Source organism: Thalassophryne amazonica, chromosome 10 (genome assembly GCF_902500255.1).
Source record: "Thalassophryne amazonica chromosome 10, fThaAma1.1, whole genome shotgun sequence".
Classification (NCBI taxonomy): Eukaryota; Metazoa; Chordata; class Actinopteri; order Batrachoidiformes; family Batrachoididae; genus Thalassophryne; species Thalassophryne amazonica.
In genome coordinates, this window is record NC_047112.1 from 41,969,214 (window position 1) to 41,985,729 (window position 16,516).

Genomic DNA, 16,516 nt, shown 5'->3' on the forward strand with positions numbered 1-16,516 from the left:
CGGACGAGAGACTCACCGTGGCCCCCAGTTCCCGGCAGAAGCTCCTCCAGACTTGCGAGGAGAACTGGGGACTGCGATCGGAGACGATGTCTGTTGGGATCCCATGCAGCCGGATGACGTGGTGGACCAAGAGGTCCGCTGTCTCCTGGGCAGTCGGGAGCTTCGGGAGGGCCACGAAGTGGGCCGCCTTGGAGAATCGGTCCACTATCGTGAGGATGGTGGTGTTGCCCTGGGACGGCGGGAGGCCCGTGACAAAATCCAGGCCGATGTGGGACCAGGGGCGATGAGGCACAGGCAGCGGCTGGAGCAGTCCCGATGCCCTGCGGTGGTCAGCCTTGCCCCTGTCGCAGGTGGTGCAGGCCTGGATATAATCCCGGACGTCGGCCTCCAGGGACGCCCACCAGAAGCGCTGCCGGACAACTGCCACGGTTCTTCGCACCCCTGGATGACAGGAGAACTTGGAGCCGTGACAGAAGTCCAGGACTGCAGCCCTGGCCTCTGGTGGGACGTAAAGTTTGTTCTTCGGCCCAGTTCCAGGATCCGGGCTCTGTGCCAGGGCCTCCCGGACGGTTTTCTCTACGTCCCAGGTGAGAGTGGCCACGATAGCGGACTCCGGGATGATAGGTTCCGGTGGATTCGACAACTCCGTTTTGACTTCGTCTTCATGCACCCGGGACAAGGCATCCGATCTCTGGTTTTTGGTCCCGGGGCGGTAGGTGATCCGGAAGTCAAAACGGCCGAAGAACAGTGACCAGCGGGCTTGCCTGGGGTTCAGCCGCTTGGCGGTCCTGATATACTCCAGGTTCCGGTGGTCAGTGAAAACCGTGAATGGCACGGACGTTCCCTCCAACAGATGTCTCCACTGTTCAAGAGCCTCTTTCACCGCAAGGAGTTCGATTGCCGACGTCATAGTTCCGTTCGGCCGGGGTCAACCTGCGGGAAAAATAGGCACACGGGTGAAGGACCTTATCGGTCTCTCCACTCTGGGAAAGCACAGCTCCTATCCCTGAGTCCGAGGCGTTCACTTCAACCACAAACTGGCGACTAGGATCGGGCTGCACCAGAACGGGTGCAGACGAGAAGCGCCGTTTCAACTCCTTGAACGCGGCATCGCACCGATCCGACCAGGTGAAGGGGACTTTTGGAGAGGTCAGGGCTGTCAGGGGGCTAACTACCTGACTGTAGCCCTTAATGAACCTCCTGTAGAAATTTGCAAAGCCGAGGAACTGTTGCAGCTTCCTACGGCTGGTAGGTTGGGGCCAGTCTCTCACCGCCGCAACCTTGGCCGGATCAGGAGCGACGGAGTTGGGGGAGATGATAAACCCCAGGAAGGACAAAGAAGTGCGGTGAAATTCACACTTCTCGCCCTTCACAAACAGCCGGTTCTCCAACAACCGCTGCAGGACCTGACGTACATGCCGGACATGGGTCTCAGGATCCGGAGAAAAGATGAGTATATCGTCCAGATATACGAAGACGAATCGGTGCAGAAAATCCCGCAAGACATCATTAACCAATGCTTGGAACGTCGCGGGGGCGTTTGTAAGGCCGAACGGCATGACCAGATACTCAAAGTGACCTAATGGGGTGTTAAATGCCGTCTTCCACTCGTCTCCCTTCCGGATCCGAACCAGGTGATACGCATTTCTAAGATCCAGCTTAGTGAAAATCTGGGCTCCATGCAGGGGCGTGAACACTGAATCCAACAAGGGCAACGGGTATCGGTTACGAACCGTGATTTCGTTCAGCCCCCTATAATCAATGCATGGACGAAGTCCGCCATCTTTTTTTCCCACAAAAAAGAAACCTGCACCCATCGGGGTGGTGGAATTCTGGATCAACCCGGCAGCTAAAGAGTCCCAGATGTAGGTCTCCATTGATTCGCGCTCAGGTCGTGACAGGTTGTACAGCCTGCTGGACAGGAACTCAACGCCCGGAACCAAATCAATGGCACAATCGTACGGACGGTGCGGGGGAAGGGTGAGCGCCAGATCCTTACTGAACACATCCACAAGGTCATGGTACTCCACCGGCACCGTCCCAAGATTGGGCGGGACTCTGACCTCCTCCCTAGCCTGGGAACCGGGATGAACCGAGGAACCTAAACATACCCGATGGCAGGTCTCGCTCCACTGAACCACTACCCCGGACGGCCAATCGATCCGGGGATTGTGTTTTAACATCCAGGGGAACCCGAGAATCACACGGGAGGTGGCAGGAGTCATGAAAAACTCGATCTCCTCCCTGTGGTTCCCTGACACCACCAGAGTTACTGGTGGTGTCTTATGTGTGATTAGAGGGAGTAGGGAGACATCTAGTGCCCGCACCTGCACTGGTGAAGTAAGCGCCAACAGAGGGAGCCCTGCCTCCCTGGCCCATCTGCTGTCTAGCAGATTCCCTTCAGAGCCCGTGTCCACCAGTGCTGGGGCCTGAAGGGTTAAATCCTCGTAAAGGATTGTAACTGGGAGTCGTGTGGCAATATGGGTATGTCCCACGTGAATGTCTTGGCCCACCCCTAGCCCAGTTTCTAGGGGCGGGCGTTGGTGTTTAACCGCTCAGGGCAGTCTCTCAATTGGTGCTCTATCGAGCCACAAACAAAGCACGCTCCGCGGACCAGCCTCCTCGGTCTATCTGGTGGCCTAAATGTGGCCCTGCTCGTGTCCATAGCTTCATCAGCAGGGGGAGCTGTAACCATACGGAGCATAGAGGCCGTGGAGCGTGGGGAGGGCGGAACTCGGTCGGAACCGGAAGGGAGAGGGACGGCGCGTGCCCGGCCACGCCCTTCGTCTCGTTCCCGACGGCGTTCTTCTAACCGATTGTCTAACTGTATAACGAGATCAATAAGCCCGTCTAAATCCCGCGGTTCGTCCTTAGCCACCAGGTGCTCCTTCAGAACCAACGACAGTCCGTTTACGAAGGTGGCACGGAGGGCAGTGCTATTCCAGCCGGACCTCACAGCCACGATGCGGAAGTCGACTGCATAAGCAGCTGCGCTCCGGCGCCCCTGTCTCATTGACAGCAGCACGGCTGAAGCGGTCTCTCCTCTATTTGGGTGATCGAACACTGTTCTGAACTCCCTCACAAACCCATCATATGTCAGAAGGAGCCGTGAATTTTGCTCCCAGAGCGCTGTAGCCCAAGCGCGTGCCTCACCGCGAAGCAGATTAATCACATAAGCTACCTTACTAGCATCAGTCGCGTACATGACGGGACGTTGTGCGAAGACGAGCGAACACCGCATAAGGAAGTCCGCGCACGTCTCCACACAACCCATGTACGGCTCTGGAGGGCTTATGTATGCTTCAGGGGAAGGTGGGAGGGGTCGTTGAACGACCTGTGGAACGTCACTGTTGCGCACAGGATCGACATGAGGGGGAGCCGTAGCAGCGCCCTGAGGGCGCGCTTCCACCTGCGCGGCGAGAGCCTCCACCCTGCGGTTAAGGAGGACGTTCTGCTCGGTCATTAGCTCCAAAGCAGTGAGGATTCGCTGCAACTCACCAATCATTCCTCCTGCAAACGCCTGTGCGCCCTGCTCTTCCATTGGCCGTTCAACAACCGGTTGACGCCCCTCGGGGTCCATGACGTTGGCCGAGATATCCTGTTGTGAAAGTGTAGGAACACGGACCCACAACAGGGGGCGCAAATGAACAGCCAATGGAGGAAGTCAAATAACAACGCTTTACTGTTGTGAATAAGCACAACAAACACGGCAGATCACAATAGTAAGCAATGAAGTCAATTCACAAAAATGTGTCACGTGGGCAGGCTCAAAGATAAGAGACGTCCGTCCAAAGCAGAACCGGAACCACACGATTTCCTCCGCCACCGAACCCCGGGAATACTGGAGCCGCCAAGTCCCGAACTCCCAGGTGGCCACTGCCTCCGCTTGTCGGATCTGGTACTGCTGGCGAGGAACAAAAAACAGTTAGATGTGGATGCGTTTGCACCCAGCAACACGTATGGTGGGAAAACCACCTCCACCTCTCATCAGAAACTGGTAAGTGCAGGAGTGTGAGTACTTATCAAAGAGGTAGGGAAAAAGTCCAACACAGTCTCCAGCTGTAAATACTCACTGTCTGCTATTAAACACACAAAGCAACAAAGTATTATTGTCGGGAAGACAACACAATCGGCTGAGCACTTTACCTCCTAGGTAGAGCGATATCTCGGCAACGAGGTGGAGATGTCGTCTTGCTGATATACTACTGAAGATCAGATGATTGGTGACAGCTGTGGTAGGTGATAAGTGACAGCTGTCACCCCGGCTGCTCCTGTGAGGCGGCAGCGCCCTCTTGTGCCTGGAGCCCGCACTACAGGCAGGGTGTCCTCTGGTGGTGGTGGGCCAGCAGTACCTCCTCTTCAGCGGCCCACACAACAGTTGCCATTTGAAATGACTTTAGTTTTGTGACATGTCTGTAATCTGCTTTTTTTCTACAAAATTAAACAACTGAATGAACATCCTCCGAGGCCGGTGATTCCATAATTTTTTGCCAGGGGTTGTAGTGTAGGTTGTTGGCATTAATTCAAGGGGTTGAACAAAAACATCACATTAATTATTTAGGAATTATGGACATTTTAGACGAGTGGTGTCCAAAGTATTCCAAAAAGGGCTGAGAGGGTGCAGCTTTTTGTTGCAGCCACCGACTCCAGCAGGTGATTTCAATGATGAACTCATCCCAGCTGCTCTAAGTGAAGCTAAACAGTGAAATCACCTGCTGGAGTCAGTGGCTACAACAAAAAAACTGCACCCTCTTGGCCCTTTCTGGAATACTTTGGACACCACTGTTTTAGACACATGAACACAGTCACTGGATACGTATTAAGACTTTGTTTACATCAAACATTGAAAAACACAAACGGTACTCTATGATAAATCTATCTGGAGTGGTCAGTCTCACAATGACTGACCATGTAAGGGGGAGACTCATGAGGAAAGCCACCAATGACAATTCTGAAGAAGTTACAGGCTTCTGTGTCATTGAGTCGAGAAATTGTACATAGTACAATGTTTGCCTTTGTGTCACCACCTATACAGCTTCATGGTAGAGCGACACACACAAGCATTTTCTTAAAATTTCAGCTACTTCATCAGAAGGCACACAGGAGACTTGAGCCTCGATCTGATCTGTTTTCTTGTATAAAAACCTCTTGTCCACGCCACCATGAAGCTCTGACGGGTGGTAAACTAGAGATTAGCTGAACAAGCTCACTAAGTGATATTAACTTTCACTCTACCAAAGCAGTTGCTTTCATGTATTATATATTGGTGGTAGTAAATCCATTGTGGATCTGCATGTCGACTTGGCACAGGTTTTATGCCAGATGCCCTTCCTGATGCAACTCCATATTACATGAAGAATAGGCATAGGTGGTCTAGATTGGGAACCTAATCAAGGGGTGTTGTGGGGGGCCACGCTCCTGGTTTGCAGTATCTAAGCCAAAGCAATCAAGAATGTGTATGTATGCGGAAAGTCCAACCTGAATGAGAGGTAACAAGGTTTTATGAGTGTCTTACCTCATAAAAGCATTTGTGTTTGTTAATGGATTGGGGGTTTGCATTTGTGTTCTTAGTTTAACCACAGCAAGGACACTCACAGAGCAGACTTTGAAAGAAAACTTTACAAAATATCTTTGTAAAACTCTGCACTCTGTTCTCTCTGTCATTACCGCACTGACACAACACACTCCAACACGCAGCACACGACCCACCGACCCCCTACCCCCTTCCTCCCTCCGGCAGAGTGCACAAAGGAACACAAGAGGGAATTCCCTGCAAGCAGAAAATAAACCCCAAATTATTCTAAAAATCAATTTTAGAACATTTTGAACACAGAGTGAGTACATGGGTCCTGGGGATGCGGTAAATTTTTTATCTTGTGTCCGGTCTCGATTTTTCAAAATCCCGCAGGTTGGATCGGGAAATTGGGTGGGATCCGAGATGCTGAATACTGCTTACATCGGCTGTGAAGCCTCAGCCACAGCTCACTGGAAGTGCGGCTGAAGAAATCATTTACAGACAGGACTCATCAACCCTCTCATACTGAAATTTACTAAAAATCACTATGAACTCCACACAATTATCACAGCGCTTTTGTTTTAATTTGCCTCGCCAGAAACAAACGTGTTTTAGGGGAAATGGATTCATTTAAAAATAAATATATATATATACACACACACGAGGTCTGTTAGAAAAGTAATGGGCCTTTTTATTTTTTGCAAAAACTATATGGATTTGAATCATGTGTTACAACTGGATTAAAGATGGCCCACAGCAAGAAATGGCAAGACAGCTGGACATAGCACTTTTTCGGCACATTCCACTGTTACAAGAGTTTTTGTAATGGAAAGAGGAGCGGAGAAATTCGCCACGGAGCCGCTCATGACGTGGGACAAAAGCACCTCCGTGTTGGTCTCACAGGACAAGCCCTAGCATGCCCAGCTCTTGCACCATTCGGAAAATTCAGACGGCTTTCGGTGGCCTTTCAGTCGTGTGACTATCCGAGAAATTGTGGACGAGCTGGACATGCCACAACATGTCCTGTGAGGCTTCATCACGGCATTGCTTTTTGTTCTGTGCCCTGCGCCTCCATCCCGACGCGCAAATTTCTCCGCTCCTCTTTCCATTACAAAAACTCCTGTAACAGTGGAATGTGCCGAAAAAGTGCTATGTCCAGCTGTCTTGCCATTTCTCTGGTAGTCAGATGACGTCCCGGATCAACAAAGCGTTCACTTTGGAAATGATCTGGTCGTTTGAGACTGTCGATCGCCGCTCGGTGCGCGGCGGCCATGTGCCGCTGTGGGCCGTCTTTAATCCAGTTGTAATTGTCCTTAATCTGTGGGATCCCCATAAGATCTTCACCGAAAGCCATCTGAATTTTCCAAATGGTTTCCACTTGGCTGTCTCTCACACTTTCTGAAAAAATTTTTGATGAAGCAAAGTGGCAGTCCATCAGCCAATTTCCTGACAATGAAAATCCGACGAGGGGGCTGGACCACTCCTCCGACAAGGCATGCTCACAGGCGAATGACGCAACCGACAGGCGTGAAAAAATTCACGCATGCGCACGAAGGTTCAAGCTTGGCTGATGCAATCACACGATTCAAATCCATACAGTTTTTGCAAAAAATAAAAAGGTCTTACTTTTCTAACAGACCTCGTATATACAGTAGTGTTCAGAATAATAGTAGTGCTATGTGACTAAAAAGATTAATCCAGGTTTTGAGTATATCTCTTATTGTTACATGGGAAACAAAGGTACCAGTAGATTCAGTAGATTCTCACAAATTCAAGAAGACCAAGCATTCATGATATGCACACTCTTAAGGCTATCTGCTGTTGACGCTACAAACTCAAAACTATTATGTTCAAACTGCTTTTTTAGCAATCCTGTGAATCACTAAACTAGTATTTAGTTGTATAACCACAGTTTTACATGATTTCTTCACATCTGCAAGGCATTAATTTTGTTGGTTTGGAACTAAGATTTTGCTCATTTACTAGTGTGCTTGGGGTCATTGTCTTGTTGAAACACCCATTTCAAGGGCATGTCCTCTTCAGCATAAGGCAACATGACCTCTTCAAGTATTTTGACATATCCAAACTGATCCATGATACCTGGTATGCGATATATAGGCCCAACACCATAGTAGGAGAAACATGCCCATATCATGATGCTTGCACCACCATGCTTCACTGTCTTCACTGTGAACTGTGGCTTGAATTCAGAGTTTGGGGGTCGTCTCACAAACTGTCTGCGGCCCTGGGACCCCCAAAAAACCCCCAAAAAAAACAAAACAATTTTACTCTCATCAGTCCACAAAATATTCCTCCATTTCTCTTTAGGTCAGTTGATGTGTTCTTTGGCTAATTGTAACCTCTTCTGCACGTCTTTTATTTAACAGAGAGACTTTGCGGGGGATTCTTGCAAATAAATTAGCTTCACACAGGCGTCTTCTAACTGTCATAGTACTTACAGGTAACTCCAGACTGTCTTTGATCATCCTGGAGCTGATCAATGGGTGAGCCTTTGCTATTCTGGTTATTCTTCTATCCATTTTGATGGTTGTTTTCCATTTTCTTCCACATGTCTTTTTTTTTGTCCATTTTAAAGCATTGGAGACCATCCAGAGTAAGGATCTGGTTAGACACCATGTTTCTAAGATTTGTGAGGCCAACTACAATAACTTCAGTTAGGAGATCATTGTAGATGATCATTGTAGATGAACAGCCTATAATCTTTTGCACCTGCGTATAAGTTTTCCCCTCTCCAATCAACTTTTTAATCAAACTACGCTGTTCTTCTGAACAATGTCTTGAATGTCCCATTTTCCTCAGGCTTTCAAAGAGAAAAGTATGTGTAACAGGTGCTGGCTTCATCCTTAAATAGGGGACACCTGATTCACACCTGTTTGTTCCACAAAATTGATGAACTCACTGACTGAATGCCACACTACTATTATTGTGAACACCCCCTTTTCTTTTTTTTCTTTTTTTTTTTACTAATAGCCCAATTTCATAGCCTTAAGAGTGTGCATATCATGAATGCTTGGTCTTGTTGGATTTGTGAGAATCTACTGAATCTACTGTTACCTTGTTTCCCATGTAACAATAAGAAATATACTCAAAACCTGGATTAATCTTTTTAGTCACATAGCACTACTATTATTCTGAACACTACTGTATGTATAAATCAGACCTTAGGGTTTTGCTCTACTTACAGACTTGTAAAGCTTGAGGACATGAGGTGAGGGGTGGAAGTTGCAGTGAAAGTCATCAACGATTACGTGCAGACGGCAGATCTCCTCCTCCATTGCACTGGATACCTGGATGAGACAGAACCATCATCGGCTACGAGACATTAGCATTGAACCATACAGGACTTGATTATGAAATGGTTATTGTCAATATTTAATGTATAACATTTATATGGTTGATGATGTGCATTCTTCATTTGTGGTTTAACCGTGTAAATTTGTGGTTCCCAATCTGGTCCTCTGGTGCTCACAGGAATGCACATTTTCCATCTTTGCCTGTTTTAACCTGATTAGCTTTGCCTGGCTCCTCCCAGCTCTCAACTACCTGAACACAACCTGATTTGGCTAATCCTGTGGGCAGAGGCAGAGCATGTGCAGTGTCACTGAGGTTGAGAACTACCGGTGTAGGTGACTTACTGAAAACAGTTAAATGCGTAAATAAAAAAAAGAAGCTAAAACAACTACAGCATGAAGATTTTGTGTTCATGGCTACAGAACATCTCTGACATCATTAGTGGTTTAACTGTGAGCTTCTAACAGTGCTCAGAGGATTGGTCTTGATGTTTAACAGCAAAACCCATTAGGAGATGACATTTCCCCTCCCACTCTCCAAAAATCAGTAATATAAAGTACTGGAGATCACCCAAGTACATGCTTATGCTAAATATGAATGTAATTGGTCAACTGGTTCTTGAGAAATTGCATTAATGCTGCGTTTACACATATAACGACGATAAGTCACAAAAAACATGAACTATACATTCTTGTCCGTTGATCACGAATGTGATTAATCACACTTGTTGCTGGCGAATTATCACGAACCATTATACACAGTCAACAATAGTGTTCTGCGCTGTTGCCCGCTACAGCATGTAACAGTGTATCATTATGTTCCATCAGGAATGCTGTGAATCAGGCGAATTGTCTCCACACACCCCCCATATTCATGCTACCGTCAGCTGCTGAACAGTTCACATCGCTTCAGATTGCTCCTCAACATCCAGATGAATCCACAGCAGAAGAACTACTTTGTGACTGCACGCTTTGTTGGGCTCTGTGCCACGGAGTTGCACAGAAAGGAGGAGGAGGAGATGGAGAGAGCCAGATGTCTGGCTTCACGTGGCTCTCCTCTGGCTCAGACTCGTTCTCCTGAACATCAGGCACAACAGCAGGTAGAACACCTGCATGAGAGCACTGAGGAGCATTGGAACAAGACTTAGCCAACTTGGCCTTACTGTCCTTCTTCGGCCTACTTCAGCAATGAAACTGAATGCAGTGCAGCAGGGTGTAATTGTGAGCATGTGAGAGAAGTGATTCGTAGGGGTCCGCAGTGAAATGTGACACCGCATTACAATTCATGTAAAACTTGACAGTTTCCCTGTCAATTTGTAACAGCGCATGACAGTTTGGGGTCCAAGAACCATCACAGGAACCACTATGAACGCTGTCACACTCTATTAAGGATTACCACGAATCAAGATGGATCAGCATGCTCAGTTGTGAACTCCATGACATCAGGCAAAACGAGGGTGGTGCGTGACATTCGCAGAAGATTTTTTGACAGCTAAAACATACTTGACATCACACACCGACACACACTGTTAAGAAACCTATTCAGATGTGTTAAGAATATCAGGAATAAGCCACAAGAAACATGAGATTCGTAATGCGTCCTGCCTATGTGCAAACGCAGCATAACAAGCGAAAAGGGATGGCTGGATTGCTGATTGCTGTATTGCCATTCCCATATGTTATACCAGGGGGATAAAAATCATGTGTTGGTTAACTTTGGTGGAAGGGCCCAATGTGACATAAATACAAAAACAATTATTTTCTATTTAAAGTGCGTATCGACCATAATTTCTGGAATGTAGAACCTGAATATAAACCGTACCCACCAATTTTAAAAAGAAGAAGAAAAAAAAAATTGTACATAAACAGGTCGCACATGTGTATAAGCCGCAGGTCTCCAGGTTGTAACATGAAATATTTACAAAGAAAGATGTTAGAAAGATTTTTTTAACTTTTAATTAAATACGTACCGTAAATGCTTTTTATTCCTGAAGGGGTTACACGTAAATATTGACCAGCATGGCATCCAGTGCGGGCACGGTGGCACGCCATCTCTGCTTCACATGGAGAACTGAGTAATTTTAAGTTTTTTTTTTCCTTTCTTTGTAGAGCATGAGAGACTTGCATCGCATGCAGCCAGGATCACCTGGTGTCTGTGGTAAATGAGACGTTAATGAGGCGCTGTGACTTTTTCAACTTGTGGCACAAAGACAGAGACCTGATGGTGAAGGGTTGGCAGGACAGAAGCTCCGCTGACTGATCTGACGGCACACCTGTGGCGCAAAGTGCTCGAGAGGGACTTTTCTTCAGCCACGACAAGGAATTAAAGTATTTTCAGACATCGTTTTCCAAAATCAGGAGGCTTTATGTGGATAATTTTTTTCAGGATGTGCTGATGAATCCACTAAAAAGAACAGGTAAGACTTTATATTTACTTTGTGTGTGAATTTACGCCACGAGGACCGTGGCTTTCAGCCAACCAATGTACAGCATCAATTGATGTATTTCGACTTGTGAGAAACCCTGTAAAAATACATAAATTAGCAGCATCACTGTTTAAGCCGCAGTGTTGAAACTGTGTGAAAAAAGTAGCGCCTTACTGTCCAGAAATAACGGTAATCACCAAACAATATGAAGTCTATCATTTTCTATACTTAGTTGTGACTTTTTTTTGCCACATAATGTCTGGGCCACACGACAAGATTTTCAAATTGTGTGTAGGTTTCCAATACCTGAGAGACCATACACATGGAGATAAAAAAAATAACAGACCTAACAGTTTTGGTTGTACAGTGTGGTGTTCAGCCACATGGTGGAGACAACACACCACACACAAACAGATTTCACACACGAACATTCCCAGGTCAGACAAAGTCTTGTAAAATCTCTCGAGATTAAACGTGACTTCGGAGTAAACAAACATGGTGGACGAGGAAGAAGCAATGGTGATAGTTTGTGGACTATTTATATAACTGAGAGAAAAAAAACCAAAACAAAACGAAAAGGCGTTGGTAAAAGGAGTGGAGACAGCACGACCACTGGACTTTCTGGTAAGCCATAACAGCCGTTTTGATTTTGGATTCCGCTCCATGTGTCCCTCACCTCACTTTCTGATTGGCTACACATCACATTCAACAGGCTGCATGCTTATTTGTGCTCAGGTCACACTACACACCCTGTGATATCAGGCCAAGACAATCCAACATTTTGAATATCCAGGATTTGCGGTCTGAGCGGTCCTGAAGTCCTTCCGGGCAGACTAGAGCACTCTTAACACACCACACATGGCAGGAACATCTGATAAGATTATCTTTAGAGACATCACGATAGTCAGAGGCATCCATAAGATTGTTGGAAGGGGAGGATTGGGTCTGAAATCGACATAATTATCTTGGCGTGTGAACCAGGCATGAGGAATCAATACTTGTAGAGTCTTCCCAATGTTAATATTCATCCTTAAACTTACATGCCATCCAAGTTTAGGTATTGTGGTGAAAATCAAAACAATTTAGAGCAGAGTCTAGTTTACCTTGGTTTCCACTTCCTCACTGATGGCTTTGATCTTCTTCTTGATGTCTTCAATCAGCAAATTCAATTGATTCTTGACAAATTCCAGCCGGTCCATTTGATACTCTCTGTCCTCCAGAGCGGCCACTCTGAAAGCCCAAGCAACAGGACATAATGTCAGACAGCTAAATGACCAGATATAGAGTTCAAATTAATATTCTAAATAAATAAAAATTGGACAGAGTACTCAAACTGCAGAACAGAAGTCAGCATTTACTATAAAGAGCCTTGAAATCAACCGTCTACTGATGGTTACGGATGGGTATCAAGATTATAACAGTACTACTACACAGAGAGAGAATCAAATTAAGAACATATACAATTTACCTGGATCAAGTTCAACCACACTTTTGAGCATTTAATTCTCTGCTGGTTATATGTGAGAAAGCGAGAGCGTAGCACTTCAGTGGCAGAGCATACAAGCACACACACGCTCTCAGCAGGAGAGTCAGAGACAGAGTGCTAAATTTACCTAAGATTTCCAGTACTGAAAGCAGTAGGCTACTGGAAAAATAATTTAGTCCCAGGTCCCGTTTAATACTGGATTTCGGCACAGATCCCTATTGATAGTTATGGTATCTGTTACTCAATTTACTATTTTTCTAGATGATTAATTTAAATATGTCTAAAGCCTTTTGTGTCAAGACATTTAGTTTGCTGAGAGCTTCACAGATATTTTGATAAACCTATAACCAGTCTCACAAAAGGATATAACATCAGTGTCACAAGTCAACTCAACAAATCCACTTCCAGATTAACATCTGGATAAAAGACTAAGTAAATCACCCACCTCTTCTCTGCTGCCTCGATGTTGATGTCATCCATGAGGCTCTTGACTTTTTCTGTGATCTGCTTGGCCCTGATAGTGTGCTGTTCAAACTTTGTTTTCACTGCTGACTGCGAGATACACTCCTGCGAGTCCATAACACACAAGTTACTGTGACACTTACAGTGATGGCTGCTACAAGTGTGCACCAACTAGCACACTGCCAGCGACAAACAGTGGACAAGATAAACACCTGCTGCTTAAACTTAAGAGGCAAAATTGAAACAAGATTGAAAATTACAGCAGCAGAGTATGTATCTTGCATCTCAGATGTCACATTTTGAAACGTCACAGTAATGTGTTGGCAAAGCCACAAAATTATAAAAGCATGATGTGAACAAGACAAAGAGTGCAAATGAATGAAAATTAAAAATAAATGTACAAAAGACAATCAATGATATTAAAAGTGCAATTTATGACAAAAAGTGAAATAAACGCAGATGTAACAATCAATGGAAAAAAACAAACTTGAAATTCATGATGGAAACAATCAAAGTGAAATGAAAAATGGATGTCCTCGCCTAAGCGAATCTAGACTTCAGCAATGAAGACAGAGGTTGATTAAAAAAACACATTGATTGCTCTACAGGCCCCCCTGAAGGTGCTAAAATTTGAGCTGTGTGATTAGCAGCAAAACATAATCAGTTAGAGAAGATATGACGTAAACGTGGTTCAGTGAGGAGACAGTAGTTAACTGAAGGACTTTGCTTCTCAACATTGTTTCTTTCAACATAGAATAACCTGTGATGTAATACTGACAAACATGCACAAGCAACAATAGGCATGATTGTCTAGTGTTTGAATTTTGTTTTTCCCAAATTGATTTTTTTTAAGTAAACAAATAGTTTTTGTGACAAACAATTCAGTTCTGCACCAAATGAGTGCACTCACCATTCCATGCTGTGGTCTAAGTGTAACAAATTAAATGCCATCACCTGCCACTCTGTGGTTTTACCAACTTTATCCATCATCACAGCTTCTCACCAGGGAAGCAAGTTTGAAAAATTACAGAAAAAGTCAATGTGTGCATGATCTGTGCTATATGTCAGAACAATTCTACTATTCAGAAACTGTACTAAACAACTGCTGTAGGAATATACAAAAGCAAAATTACAAAAACTGTCCTGCTGTCCAAATACTTTCAGACCTGACTGAGTACATTATTAGACTGATTGGTAAACTACTTTGACTCTTCAATTTATTTATATAGCGCCACATCACAACATAAGTAGCCGAGAGGCACTCCATCAGGGTAACTCCCCTCCCGAGCAAGCACTTAGGCGATAGTGGTAAAGAACTCCCTTTGGCATGTTTTTTTTTTTTTTTTAGGAAGGAACTTCAAGCAGACCAGACTCAGAGGGGTGACCTACTGTTTAGGGCATACTAACAGTAACACAGATCAAATAAAGAAAGAATCATCAAGCATATACAACAAAAAGCAAGTCCAAATATCAGTTGTCGTAAATTGCCCACCTTTCCATCTCCAAGCTGGAGTTGCAGGTGAGTCTTCTGATTTATTTCCTCGTGGTTGGAGAGTGTCTTACATAATATCTAAATATTCTGCAGTGACATGAGGTACCCCAGAGTTCTGTTCTTAGCCGTTAGGTATTGTCTCTTTATATATAACCTGATAGTCAGAAGATATATATTAATGGAATCGTTTTTCCTGTTATGATGAATCTACTCAGATGATTTACATGCCTGTCAAATCAAGTTGTATTTCTCAATGCTAGAACTTAAGAGGCCTGTCTGCAGTGAGAGTAAAGAAGACTGCATTACAGACTGCGTTAGAGTTCAGAGAACACCAACACGGTGAACACTGACCCTGACAGGCAGACATCCACTTTATAACTACACTGTATATCATTATTATTGCTCAGTACAATCAATTACAATTTCACTGGATATTTGTGTAATCTGAAAACTGAATAGAAATTTTGGTGTTAACTCTTCACTCTACCCCATGGTAACCAATCTGCAGCAGCTGATTTGCACATTCCAAATATAGGCATAACATATGGCTCTCACTCTTCATGCACCTAATTTTTTTTCATCTTTTTTCCCCTATGAAGAAACTGTAGTCTACCCATTTTAATTTGACCTGACTTTCCCAATCATCTCACATGCTAGGATGTCATTCTCCATTGTGCTTATTTAAATTAATTTCTAGAATGACAGAAAACTTCAGTCTTTCTTGCAAATACTGCTTGCTAAATCTGGAAGGAAAACATTTTATATTATAAACATAAAATCAAATTACAGTAAGTTAGGGAGTACGAGCACACAAACACACCTCAAACCTTCTCTCAAAGCTTTTGAACTCTTTCAGTCTCTCCTGGAAACCTTCACCTAATGCGCCACCTGTTGGATGAAGTGACAAGATTAAACATGAAAAGAAAACCTTTTTTGTAGTTGCACAACTGCCTGAACTACATAGTTAAATGATAACTGGTGATTTATAAATAAATTATCTGTGTAGGTGGTGAAATGAAATAACAGGAGACTGTCCAGGTCTGACTGTTGGCTGGATTGTTAGAACCATATTCATATAAGGAATAGAATTCTGTGATAGACAGCAATAAACTTTGGGATGGATTAAACACATACAGGAAAATATAGTGAAAACATTAGCAATAATCAATGAACAACCTTGGCAGAGTACTTTTCTTCTTCCAAATATTCTAATTAAAGTAGGAGCAGTAACCATAGCAGCAGTATTTATAACAATTCATATATTTTCACAATGTTCAGTTTTGGTTCCTTGTTATTACTGTACTTATTGCTTTTGTTGTCTATTATTAATATCACCAATGGTGCTACTTCATTTCCTTGTGTGTGTGTGTGTGTGTGTGTGTGTGTGTATATATATATACACACACACATATATATATATATATATATATACACACACACACATATATATATATATATATATATATACACACACACACATATATATATATACACACATACACATATATATACACACATACACACACATATATATATATATATACACACACATATATATATATATATACACACACATATATATATATATACACACATACACACACATATATATATATATATACACACACATATATATATATATACACACACATATATATATATATATATATATATATACACACACATATATATATATATACACACACATATATATATATATATATATATACACACACATATATATATATACACACATATATATATATATACACACACATATATATATATATACACACACATATATATATTATATATATATACACC

The 16,516-nt window shown here is 44.0% G+C and overlaps 1 protein-coding gene across 5 annotated transcripts in view; it reads right to left on the reverse strand.

Moving 5' to 3' along the window:
* The window catches only part of LOC117518690 (mitofusin-1-like), a 43,432-nt gene that overhangs the window by 15,467 nt on the left and 11,449 nt on the right, over positions 1-16,516 (reverse strand). For all 5 annotated transcript variants that reach the window (XR_004563041.1, XM_034179908.1, XM_034179910.1 and 2 more), the window contains exons 9-12: positions 15,513-15,580; positions 13,184-13,305; positions 12,356-12,482; positions 8,719-8,823 (exon numbers count right to left, since the gene is read on the reverse strand). Coding sequence is in view for 4 of the 5 variants with exons in the window: in XM_034179908.1 (XP_034035799.1) it covers positions 8,719-8,823; positions 12,356-12,482; positions 13,184-13,305; positions 15,513-15,580 (422 nt within the window). In the remaining variant the exon portion in view is untranslated. The remainder of the gene's footprint in view (positions 1-8,718; positions 8,824-12,355; positions 12,483-13,183; positions 13,306-15,512; positions 15,581-16,516) is intronic.